At 37.3% G+C, this 13,138-nt stretch overlaps 1 protein-coding gene across 2 annotated transcripts; it reads left to right on the forward strand.

Moving 5' to 3' along the window:
- The first annotated feature begins 4,446 nt into the window (after positions 1-4,446).
- Positions 4,447-13,138, forward strand: LOC130730008 (alpha-L-arabinofuranosidase 1-like). Of its 2 annotated transcripts, XM_057581880.1 has the most exons (19): positions 4,449-4,765; positions 5,246-5,297; positions 5,424-5,619; positions 6,156-6,210; positions 6,891-7,102; positions 7,350-7,465; positions 7,572-7,725; positions 8,353-8,422; positions 9,027-9,172; positions 9,280-9,325; positions 9,418-9,470; positions 9,583-9,727; positions 9,956-10,074; positions 10,206-10,277; positions 10,360-10,463; positions 10,712-10,768; positions 11,118-11,316; positions 11,767-11,913; positions 12,818-13,138. In XM_057581880.1, exons 3-19 carry the CDS (start codon positions 5,452-5,454, stop codon positions 12,965-12,967), a joined length of 2,013 nt encoding a protein of 670 aa, XP_057437863.1. In that variant the 5' UTR covers positions 4,449-4,765; positions 5,246-5,297; positions 5,424-5,451; the 3' UTR covers positions 12,968-13,138. The 2 variants fall into 2 exon arrangements, with proteins under 2 accessions (XP_057437861.1, XP_057437863.1); XM_057581878.1 differs by lacking the exon at positions 5,246-5,297 and having other exon boundaries at positions 4,447-4,765.

Below are 13,138 nucleotides of genomic sequence, written 5' to 3' on the forward strand. Positions count from 1 at the left end.
AAATTAGATGGGGTTGATACTAACGATGATTATGATGACTAATCTTACTAACGCTAAGCTCAGTCGAGGGTTTTAAGCCCAAAGGTTGGAACTTTAGCCAAAAATGGGTATTATGAGCAGAATTGAAACTCGGCAGCAATTCGGCGAAATGTAATCCGCTAAACATGCTCAGGGGCACGCAGGGAATAAGTTTAGATAGAAAGATGAAGTTATTTGGATAGTTTTACAAAAAGCTCAAAACTTAGAGCACAGAAAAGCATAGAGAAAAGCTATGGAAACGACAATCAGAGGTAAGGATTAACGACTATACCTCGATACCTTCAAGTAACAACTGTTGAATCAACAATCAAGCAAGAAATGAAGAAAAGCTCTCCTCCTCCCTCTTCTCTCCAAGCCGCGGATTGTGTGTGTGTGTGTTTGTGAGGTTTTTGTTTCAAGCTTCACATATTTATAGGGAATGAAATGGAAGATATTTATCAAAGATCGGATAAGTATGAATATATATTTATCAAGATTGGATAAGTATGAACAGATATTTATCAAAGATTGGATAATGTTGAATAGATATTTATCAAAGATTGGATAAGAATGAATAGATATTTTGTAAACCGGTACAGTTTTGTTTAGATATCGGAGGATTTAACTCATAGAGTTAATATAAAAATATAAAAGCGATCCCGATTTCTTCCTACTGATTCCAACGTATTTTAGACACGATATTCACCCCGCTGAATCTTCTAATTCTTCAAAGAAATATCAGCATGATTTTTGGTTTTCGAGGCTTGCTATATAGAGGATGGAAAAACGCGGGACAATGAAAGTTTCGCGATTATGATTTTTCCGGCTTCGTTCTCCGTGAATTCTAAGATACGTTTTGGCGAAAGAATTCCAAAACTAAAAAGAGGTTCCCTTGTATTTTAGGCGACTAATGCAAAGTCGGTGTAAAACTATTTTACCCGATAAGTTACTTTTTGCATCGAATGTCGGAAGATAAAACTTCCTTCTGAAGAAAGATGGGAAACATCAGGAGAAATGGGTGTACGCGTGTAGAATCTTCATCTGAAGTTCCGAATAGAAAAAGTCTTCATCGTCGGTTGATTCTAGGGTTCTTGAACTATCAGGGTTTTAGTTTCGGCAAACTTCCGAGGATTGGAATCGGACGTTCGTAGATTCTAGGGTTTCGCCTCGAAACGATTGTGATATATGGATTAAGAGGAATTCTAACATTTCTCTGAAGATTTTTAGAATTAGTTTCCATCGTGACTTTAAGCGTAAACTAGCTATTTACTAGGGTTTCTGCCCTAGGTTTAAGCGTATAACGATCGTGCTATAACTGATATCGACTTCGATACGATCCTCAGACTTTTCCTGAACTTTCTCCTTCACAAATTTATTCCTTCCGATAAACTCTTGTTCAGGTTTTCCTTCACGATCCGTCAAGCCTAATCGGAAATGGAAATCTCTTCCACTTATTCTAAGCTTAAAAACTTGGGTCTTACATCCAACCTTGCACCATCGTTCGCTCCACCATGAGAAATGGAACACTCCACCTGACCACATCGTCAAGGGATACTTTCGGCACACCAGCCTCGGTCCCGCGAACCAGGCGCTCTGATACCAATTGTTGAGGAAAGAAAGGCACAACTTGATTCAGACAGTACGATAGAGCGAGAAAGCATGAATAAACCACACATAAAACTTTGGTCACGCAGTTCGGCCAATTGATCCTACCTCTGCGGCTATAGAGTAACTATAGCTCCCTTTATTGATTCTCAATAATCAATTGTGTTTACAATAGCAGTTTCTATTGCTATGTGCCCTCACACACCGCCAAATTGCGGCGCACTTGCACACAACCCAATTGTGGCGCACTCCGCACACACCTGGTGCACACTAGCACACTTTTAGAGTTAGAGGCCTTACCTATTTATAGGACACTACTAATTATAGTTTACAAGATAAGATAATCTTAATCGATAAGATGTAATCTTATCTAAACCCATAAGATAAGATAGAGTCTTATCTAAACCCATTAGATAAGATATAATCTCTCTACACCCATATCACAATCCTCTTAATTCAAATACAAATAACTGATAAGATAATGAGCCAATCCCAACAGGAATATTTCTCATTCGGATGCGGTATTAGTTCATTCATGTGTCCCTTCTCTTAGAAGCCTTGTCAGGAGTCGCTCCTTGTCTGTGCCTTCTCATTGCACCGACACTCCCAGCTCTCGTCGACCCCTTATGCCACATGACCACCGGCTTCCACTTGGTTCATCCCTGAACTACGCCATACTAGGAGAGGTTGACTCTGAGACAATCGTAACATCCAAATTTGACAATTGGTCTCGCGGTAACAACAAGAGTATTACCAGCACGCTTTGTCCTCACTCACGTGCTTCTTGAGAAAACACCCCAGGAGGTCACTCATCCCAATATTTCTCCAAAACAATTCTCCTCAACCTTTGGAGTTTTATGGGTTAGGATCCTGAAAAGAAGTAGTACAACCTCTGAATACCTCCCATACGAGTGCGAGATCGGCTCATTCATGTGTTCCTTAGCCTAGAAACCTTGCTAGGAGCCGCTCCTTGTTTGTGTATTCTCATTGCACCGAAGATCACTCCTCACCCTTGTCGGCCCCGGATGTCACATGCTTCCTTGGAGCAATATTGGTATGCGTGACCTCCTGTGAAGTTTTCTCTGGAAGTTCTAAGTGAGGACAGAGAGTGGTGGAAAGACTCGTATTGTTAGCATGAGGCTAGTTGTTAAATCAGAATGTTACAGTGATGAAGAGTGGCATCAGTGGCGGGTGGTGGTGGCAATGGGTGTTGGTGATGACGACGGTAGAGTTGCTGGCGGTAATGGAGCCAGTGGCAATGGCGACGACCACGATGGTGGCAATGGTGAAAGATGGTGGTGGTGGTGGTGGGTGTGACAATGACAATGATGACGACGACGATGACAGTAGAGCCTGTTTATGAGAATTGGAGGAAAGAGTTGTGGACTTATAGTCTTACCTTGTCAACCTGAGATGCCATATCATTGATCGTTGGCTAGAAATTGGAAACTACAATGAAATTTGTTCACCGGAGGTTGTGGGAGGCGCTTTCTATGAGTCCCATGCTATGAAGATGTTGGATATGATAGACAAGTATAATTTTCTTGACCCATGAGCTATTGGTTCCAAGTTTACATGAGAGGGGAAACATAATGAGAGGAGGGTCTTAGCTAAAAGACTAGATAAGGGGTCGGGGTGATGTTGTGTGGAGATTACTCTTTGTAGAAGCATACGTCGAGTAGTTGTCTCATGTGGACTTTGATCACTCTCCCCTTAAGGATATGAGTACAAATCGTGGATTCAAAGTTGAACATTATGATGGAGTTTTTTTAACTTTGTTAATGTATTTTTTAATAGTATAATAGTGTTTACAACACGAGTGTCATGACTTGAAGGAAATATTCCAGGGGCAAATAGCAATAGAGATAACCTTATTCAATACATCATACAAAGGATGAGGCATGGCAAGAGCCTCAAGCAAATGAATGACAGTCGTTGAATCACTCTCACAAATCACCCAACGGTATCCTAAGTTTATATCCAACAACAAACCATGCTTCTTAGCCAAAAGCTCAACATAAAGAGAACAACTTCCACCAAAAAAAGATGAAAAACTGGCCACCCACTCGGAAAAGGAGTAACGAATGATATCATCAACACTCATCAAGTTGCTACCTGGGCGAAAACAACTCAGTGGAGGGGACCAAACTAGCCGAGCCAGATGATTATAAGGAGGAACATGACTGCTATTCAGAAGAGTGTCTCAATCCTTCACTGAGGAGGAGATATGGTGTAAAATGACTTGAACCGAGCATGAGGAATCAACAAAAGTGTCATTATTCTGCCAACGTTAAATCCACGAAATGATAAACACAATCCTCCGATGGTGTGGGTGATGGCTGATAAAAGCCAACCCATTTTGTAGATTACTATGAAGAAAGGTTGCTAAAGTAGGAACATCACACATGGACCAAAATTTGCAATCAATAAGGTGTTTAAAACTTGTTTGAGTTATTTGGTTATAAAATAACAAAATCTAATTAAGCATATATTTTTATCTAAAATAAGTCTTCCTTTTTTAAAGAGTTAAGATAAGTCTTCTTAAACAAAGCATAATTAATAACAAGCTAACAATCTACACATTTTTTACTCAAAGTACAAGCCTCCCTTGAAAGTTTTCCAATCCCCACCACATGGCATGTTGATTTGCCAGGTACATATGTGATCTCATGATCTCATCTGGATAAAAATGATGATGAATTACGAATAATGTATCATCATCATCCTAGTCAGACAACAGAGTAAATCTTAAACTCTGATCACAATAATTTAGACAAAACAAAATCCATAAGAGAAACAAACACAAAGCCAAAACTTCATGTTCTTATCTCAATACGACACGCACCAAATGCGATTGCGTCAAAGGTTTGGTTACCAAGAACAAGGTTGGTCCCACTCCACAGAAACATAAAATTCTGAAACAAACCGATTCACAAGTCACTCACTTTGCATCTTCATCCACAGTCCACTAGTACCAACTAACCGTGGAAGCAAAGCCATTAAAACCCAAAATTTATCCATCTACCCACAATCGATTGCTACCCTTTTGTTCAGTCTATAAATAGAATCCACAGAACCAGAGAACTGATTCATCCACACTCATACAACCCTGTATCTCTCTGTTTTTCATATATTCATACCTGTGAGTCCCTTTGTCCCTATGAACTGTTTGAGTTTATGGTTTTGTAAACTTGATTCTAATTATGGATGAGGAGTTTAGGAATTAGGACTGTTTTATTTTTGTTTTTCTGTGAAATTTGACCCTTTTCAGAACATGCCTTGGATGCAGCTACCCTGCAATAATTTACTGCTAAATTTTCTTGGATGGTTTGGAGTTTGGACAATACTTGAATTTTGGCTTCAAAGTTATAATTTTTTTAGCAATTGCATTTCAAAAACCTTAAATTTGAGCTCAGTGTGTGCTTCCAACTGTGAATTCTCAATTTATTGTTCTGTCTTATCTGTTCACTGTGATGGATCAATCATAAGCATTGAATTTGAAGACTTTCCAATCATGGTTTACTTTAACAGTTTTGTAAGACTTAACTAGCTGCAAACTTGTTGTAACTGAAAAGAAAGATGAGAAAGCAATTAAGGATCGGTTCTTATTGTCATATTGTAGGATCAAGCGGTGGTGGTGACTGCATTGGATGCTTAACTTGTTTATTACACATGTTTGTTTTTCTGTCCACACCTGAATAGATGACACTCAGTTTTGTTTTGTTGTTCACTTTTGGTGTTCTTTTTCTCCTATATATTCGTAGTTTTCCTGTTAATTTTCATTACATTTTGTTGTTCAGACTAAAGATAGATTGAATGTTGTGAGCAATGGGTTTATACAAGGCCTCGTTCATTGTTGCTGCGCTCCAATTGTGCATAGCGGTTAGCCTTTGCGCTATCAAAGTAAATGCTGACCTGAACGCAACTCTAACTGTAGATGCTCACGAGACATCTGGAAAGCCTATATCTGAGACTCTTTTTGGATTATTCTTTGAGGTATGCATTATGCAACCAATTTACATGCGATTTTATGCTAAAAAAGAAGTTATTCAATCAAATTTAACGCGGTTGGGTGATATTCATCTATGTCATAAACTCATAATATATTTGATTACACCAATGATATACACGGCGCAATTTTGATGTGATATACACGGCGCAATTTAATGATTTCCTGTAATATATGCGTTTCAAGATTACTCTTATTTGGTGCATTGAGCACACATTATCAAATATATAGATATGTTTTCTACGTTTGTGAGATCAATATATATCTACACCTCTTTATGCAGTAGTTGGATGAGATTAACGAGTGCTAAATTTTTATCTTATTTATGCTATGACTGACATGTCATCTATTTTTTTTTTTGACAGTGACATGTCATCTATTGCATTGTAGGATTATGAGCTATTGAATGAATTTCATGGAACTTAGGATTATGAAAAATTACCTTTGAGTGTGTATGTTTGTATTCAAATTGCTAACAATTCAAATATCAGAAAATGACCAATTTCTTGAATTTCATCTGCAGGAGATCAATCATGCTGGTGCTGGGGGATTGTGGGCTGAGCTTGTGAGCAACCGAGGTTATTTCCATATTCTATTAACTTCTCAATGATAGAACTAACTCTAGAAGGTTTTAGCCAAATATATGTTTTCTTTTTGTGTTCTTCTTACTGCAACTTGCATGTTCAATTGCAAAACATTCCTGCAATCCATTGTACTTAATAAAAAACACCAATCAATTTACTTGATAGAAAACATGGTGATAACTGAAAACCAAAATCAAAAGAGAAGAACAAGATAATTTACTGGTAAGTAAGGCCCCACTAAAGTGAGCTAGGAAGGGTATAATTAAGTAATTTGCCACATGGTGTCCATTAGAACATTCTCGTTGCTTTTTTTACTGTTATTCAAGTGATTCACTGATTTGTGGTGTTTATCTTCCGGATTAACTGTGAATACATATGAAATAATGATTAGGTGACAGTATTAGCCACACCACAATCAGCTTTCCTATAAAGTTTAAATCTTTTTTTCCCACTCTTTTTTTTAATGCTCTCTTGTCTTCCTAAATCAAATGCTTGAGAAAAAGAGAGGCATGGCATCTCTTTTCATAACTTTCTTAAGGATATTCTTTTTGGATGTGATTGATGATTATCCCTATTCAAATATGAACAAATGGATGGTTTACTGTTTACCTTGTGCATTATTTGTAGGCCACTCTTTTCTAGTATCACTGAAAAATCAAGATTTATTGTTTCAGGGTTTGAAGCTGGAGGCCCTAACATTCCTTCGAATATTGATCCATGGTCAATTATTGGAAATGAATCATTTATTAATGTTGAAACGGATCGTACCTCCTGCTTTGATCGTAACAAGATTGCACTTAGATTGGAGGTGTTATGTGACAGTAAGGGTGACAACATTTGCCCAGCTGATGGTGTTGGTGTCTTTAACCCTGGTTTCTGGGGCATGGTGAGACTAATTGATATCCTTGCATCAATTTGATCTTAAATCCAGTGTACATATATTTCCTGTACATTAAAACAGAAAAAAAAAAGAATAACATTAACTTTACTCTTAATGTCTGTGCTGTCATTTGGTTTCAACTTGGGTTAGAATTTTTTTTTAGATCCTTATCTTATTATCTTCATTCTTAGTTTTTTTTTTTAATTCATGAATTCTGACTGCAATTATCTATACTACTTTGATTTACTTTCAGAATATAGAGCAAGGGAAGAAATACAAAGTGGTCTTCTACGTTCGTTCAACAGGATCACTTGATCTAACAGTTTCATTGACTGGATCAAATGGTGTCCTGGCTTCAAATGTGATAACGTGAGCTCCATTTTTATATGCTATAGAGACTTGATGCGTAATAGTTTTAGTCCAAACAGAAATTATCTTTTGCATACAAAAGTTATGCTAATAATTGATCTTGCAGGGGTTCTGCGTCTGATTTTTCGAACTGGAAGAAGGTGGAGACTTTATTGGAGGCTAAGGCAACAAATCATAACTCAAGACTTCAATTAACAACTACTGCAAAGGGTGTGATATGGCTGGACCAAGTGTCTGCCATGCCACTAGACACATATAAGGTTGTCTTATATTCTGAATTTGTTTACCTTTATCAATGTGACATTTCTTAGACCCTAACACAGCTGTAGCCGACCTCACTTAGAGGGATAAGGCTGTTGTTGTTGTGTTGTTTGAATTAAAGGATTAATTTTCACATCTACTGCTTGTGGAAAAGCCTATCCACCCACGAGGGTAAGGCTGTACATCCACCCTGCACAACCCCCACAATGGTGGGAGCTTGCTAATGGGGTGCCCATTATTTTTGAACAATGGTTGTTGAGGAACTTTCTTTTTTATTTATTTACACATCATCCTTAAACATACCATATATGGACTTCATTTATCCTTGTGATTGCATGGCCTTCAATATGCTTGATATGAACAATATCGAAATAATATTGGTTTAAAAAGATGTTTAAAGACTTAAATCTGATCAGTTTATGCAAATTATTTATTCTCAAACAATTCTTTAGAAAGAAAATGTTTGCAATGAAGATGATTAATATTGCATTAGTATTCCCATTGGAATCACATTTTAGTTACCCATGTTAAGTCATTGCCTTACGGTATCTGATTTCACTGTTAGTAATACTGCATTATCCTCCTCCCACCCTATTAGTAACAACTTCAACCTTGACATGGCACAGGGACGTGGTTTCCGAAGTGAACTCGTCGGAATGCTGGCAGATCTGAAACCAAGATTCATCAGATTTCCGGGTATGCATAAAACGTTTTTGATGAAGAAACTACAAACCTAAGATATGTTATAACATCTTTTTATATATCTTATTCTTGACTTTTGTTCTTTATTATGTGCTCTAGTTTTGCTTCTCCAAATTGTGTGCACTTGGATGAGGGTGTGCATAATTGGAAGGGTGGAAAATAGAGAAGAAACTGAAAAAGAATTTGTTTTTTAATTATAAGTACTTTGAACTATTCTAATTTTTTTCTCTGTGCCCAAGCTTAAAATAATATGCATCTCAACTTCTAAGGGTTTGTTCTAGTTGTTACTTTCTAAGTTGGCTTCACACTCCATCATGTGATAAGCTGAAGGCATGGAGAATTCAAATTAGTGACATCATATATAGCTCAGATAAGGAATGATTTCCTTGATTTTCTTCTGTTTTTGATAATGAGTTTTTTTTGAGTTCTGTTGGACCAAGATGCTCTATGTATTTTATATGAACTGTAGTACATTTTGTAAATTTAGTAAGCATTTTGGTAATCTCATATTCCAGTTTACTCTTCTACTTTCCATAAGTGATCCAACTACAGACTCCTCAAACTTTTCGGAATGCTAATTTTCATTATATTGCATTAGGTGGTTGTTTTGTTGAAGGAGAATGGTTAAGAAATGCTTTTCGATGGAAAGAAAGCATTGGACCTTGGGAAGAGAGACCGGGGCACTTTGGTGATGTTTGGAAGTACTGGACTGATGATGGCCTTGGCTATTTTGAGTTTCTCCAAGTAAGTGCCTCTATTAAAATATTGGTTCTGAGGATTACGATGATTATATTTAGCTGAAATGTTTGCGGTACGCAAGCGAAATGACATATATAATTATTGTTGTGCAGCTAGCAGAGGACTTGGGTGCTTTACCAATTTGGGTATTTAATAATGGTATTTTTGTGTTAATCTCTGTTGAGTAAGTTTCTTTCTAACAAGGTGAATTGGCATTTGTCTTTGTTTTCTAATTGAGTATTTAATTTTAGGTGTCAGCCATAATGACGAAGTTGATACTTCCGCTGTCTTACCTTTTGTCCAAGTATATTACCTCCCTTTGTTCTTTCTTTGTTCTTTATTTATTACTTTTTCTTTTTCAGTTAAAGAAAGTTAGCTGAAGAATTTATCTAAGGATCTTGACCTCTTGATTACAGGAAGCCCTCGACGGAATTGAGTTTGCGAGAGGTGATCCCACTTCAAAGTGGGGTTCCATTAGAGCTTCTATGGGACACCCGGAGCCATTTAACCTCAAATATGTTGCTGTCGGAAATGAGGATTGTGGGAAAAAGAACTATCGAGGTATGCTCGTTTTTCATATGTATTCTTTTGGAAGAAAATGTGATACGTTCTTTGTTAACATACACTTTGGATCATTTATGCCAAGATGAAGTGCAAAAGCTGTTGTTGGAGTTATTATTAATGTGTCAAACATGCCCATTTCTAATCAAAAGTTCTGGATTTTTTTCCCTAATTGAAATAGAATAATCTGATGCCACTTCTTTTTGTGTCGAATCTTTGATTGACCAGGAAACTACCTGAAATTCTATAGTGCAATAAGAAGTGCTTATCCGGATATCCAAATCATCTCAAATTGTGATGGTTCTTCTCGACCTTTAGATCACCCAGCTGACATTTATGATTATCATGTAATGTATTAGCATGACTCATTTGATTTCTAATCTTGAAGGAGTTCTGTTTTTCACTTCAGACGTGCGTGTGTTGATAGATAGATAGATAGATCCACTTTTAACTTTTGTCATACTCTTTTTATGACTAGATTTATACCAACGCGAACGACATGTTTTCAAGGTCTAGCACATTTAACACCGCATTGAGAAGTGGTCCAAAGGTTTTATAAACTCTACTACACCCTTTACTTTAATGTGTATTGGCATATGCTTTCCTGCTGAATCTGTTTGAACGCTTTACAGGCTTTTGTAAGTGAGTACGCTGTGACCGGAAACGATGCTGGGACAGGAAGCCTTTTGGCAGCCATAGCTGAGGCCGGTTTCCTTCTTGGACTGGAAAAGAACAGGTTTACTGAGGCTTCTTATGAACAGTTTATTAAGTTTTTATCTATGAGATAGACATCATTCAGGCCTGAAATTTTGTGTTTTTATGAAACCAATATATGCAAACGATATGAAGGCGACTTTTATAAAATATGGGGAAGTTAATTTAAACGCTAAACCCTAAATAATGCGTTTAATAGAAAGCTGGTGTGTGTCCTATCTAGTTCACTTCATAGCACTCACCATGTTCATTTTTTCTTATCTGGTACAGCGATATCGTCAAAATGGTTAGCTATGCTCCACTTTTTGTAAATGCCAATGATAGGAGGTAATTTCTTATGATTCCACGCGGAAATTTCTGTTATCTACACTTCCTTGCTTCTTTGTATGGTGTTTAGATTGTGCACTATGTTCTTCAGATAAACTCTCAGTTAGAAACCAAATTGGTAAAGGATGATGAAGTGCATCAATAGCTATTCATGTTTCTAAACAATTGCTTAAAGAACAATGGCCTTTTTTTTCCACACAATTGTAAACAAATTTATGGAAAAATGACTTCAGAGGATTTCATTACTTCAAATAACATGAGAGAAATTAACTGATTCAAATTCGAAGATGGTAAATAAACTGTTCATTCATGATTGCCAAACTAAGATTTTGTCAATTTCTGTCATTAGGTGGAACCCAGATGCAATTGTGTTCAACTCCTTTCAGTCCTACGGAACTCCTAGCTACTGGGTGCAGCTTTTTTTCTCGGAGTCAAGTGGAGCAACACTTCTGAACTCGTCACTTCAAACATCTTCCTCAAGCTCACTTATTGCATCAGCAATTAATTGGCAAAGTTCTGCAGATAAGAAAAATTACATTAGAATAAAGGTAACAGAAACAACTTCACATTAGTTGTACAAATTTCTGAGTAGTCTTAAGTTATATACTTTTTTAAATTGAGAATCTAGTTCAATTGACTTAGTTGAAGCTATGGTATGAAGTTCGACTTGCATAAACATTAGAATTAAGTAACTTTTAGACTTTAGGTATTGCTCCACCCTCCTATATAAGGACTATTTTGGCTATATTTTTAGTCAATATGAGACTTCTCAACTTACAAATATTAATGCATTTATCAAATCACTAGATGGTCTTTGACCTAACTCTAACTGCACTCTAACTAGTTAGAATAAAAAAACAAAGCATTGTCTTTGACCATTTTCCATGAAAGTGCCGCATTATTTTAGTAAGCAGATTAATAAATAGATTTGTAGTGTCATACTGTCATAAATGCTTTCACTAGCACTGTCATCACTTTGAAGCAATTAACTTTTGCAGGTTGTGAACTTTGGGGCCAACACTGTGAACCTCAAGATTTCTTTAAATGGGTTGGACCCTAATTCATTGCAGCCATCAGGATCAACAAGGACTGTGCTTACATCTGCGAATGTAATGGATGAGAATTCCTTCTCACAGCCAAAAAAGGTACCTCAAGCTTCACTCTTTCCAAACTTCTCATTTGTAATTGTTCATCCCCATGTTTTAATATGCACTTTCTGAATCCTTTACTGTTTATACTAAAGTTATAATTCCTTGCATGGACTAAAGTTACTAGGAAATTATTTCACAATTACATCGATAAGAACCTTGGGAGAACCATACCACAAAAACTAGTTGCAGTAGTTGGAGAGCCAAAGGCCACATAAGCCCACCTTAGAATCCCATACTTCCAACGTGGGACTCAAGTCCCATCCCTTGCAATTGGTTCCTGACATCCCACCACGCTTCGCAGCCCCGGCGCCCACGCAGTCTGGCTGTGCACTAGTCCTTTGACTAGTCTCGGGCGAACACTGCAATGCTGGCGTCATCACCCGCGCTGCCCGTTTGCAGCTGAGTGACATGGTGGAAGGCTCTGATACTAATTGATAAAAACCTTGAGAGAACCATACTACAAAAGCTAGTTGTAGTTGGAGAGCCCAAGGCCTTATAAACCCCACATTAGAATCTCATACTTTCAATGCAGGACTCAAGTCTCATACCTTGCAATTGAGTTCCTAACATACATTAAATACCCTTCTAAGGGGGAGCCTAGGCGCAACAATAAAAAGTTATTGTCATGTGACTGAGGTCATGGGCTCAAGTCTTGAAAACAACCTCTTCTGTAAAAAACAAGGTAAGGCTGCATACAATAGACCAAATGGTCGGACACCTTCCCGGACCCGCACATGCGGGAGCTTTGTGCACCGGGCTCCCCCTTTACATTAAATACCTATCTGTGAAGTTTCATGGGTCCATCATGTGGAAACATTTTATAATTTATAATTAAAGATTGCTTATGGCTGTTGAGGAACCATGTCAAATTAGCTTATGCTTTGTAATGTGGATACAGGTGGTGCCAATTCAGAGTCTACTTCAAAATGTTGGGAAGGAGATGAATGTTGTAGTGCCACCACATTCATTCTCATCGTTTGATTTGTTGAAAGAATCCAGTAATCTGAAGATGGTAGGAGGCGGTTCTTCCACAAGATCTTCTATTTAAAGAAATAATAAGAAATTAGACCAAAAAATAAAGAAAGCATAAAGGGAAGGGATGGGATATTTTCCATTATTGCAATTAACTTTACTACAAGGTTGGCATCTCTGCTAATCTACTTTGTCATGTAATTTAACAGTGATGCTCTGTAAATAATATGTATCTGGTTTCATCTTA

This window comes from Lotus japonicus, chromosome 1 (genome assembly GCF_012489685.1).
Source record: "Lotus japonicus ecotype B-129 chromosome 1, LjGifu_v1.2".
Lineage (NCBI taxonomy): Eukaryota > Viridiplantae > Streptophyta > Magnoliopsida > Fabales > Fabaceae > Lotus > Lotus japonicus.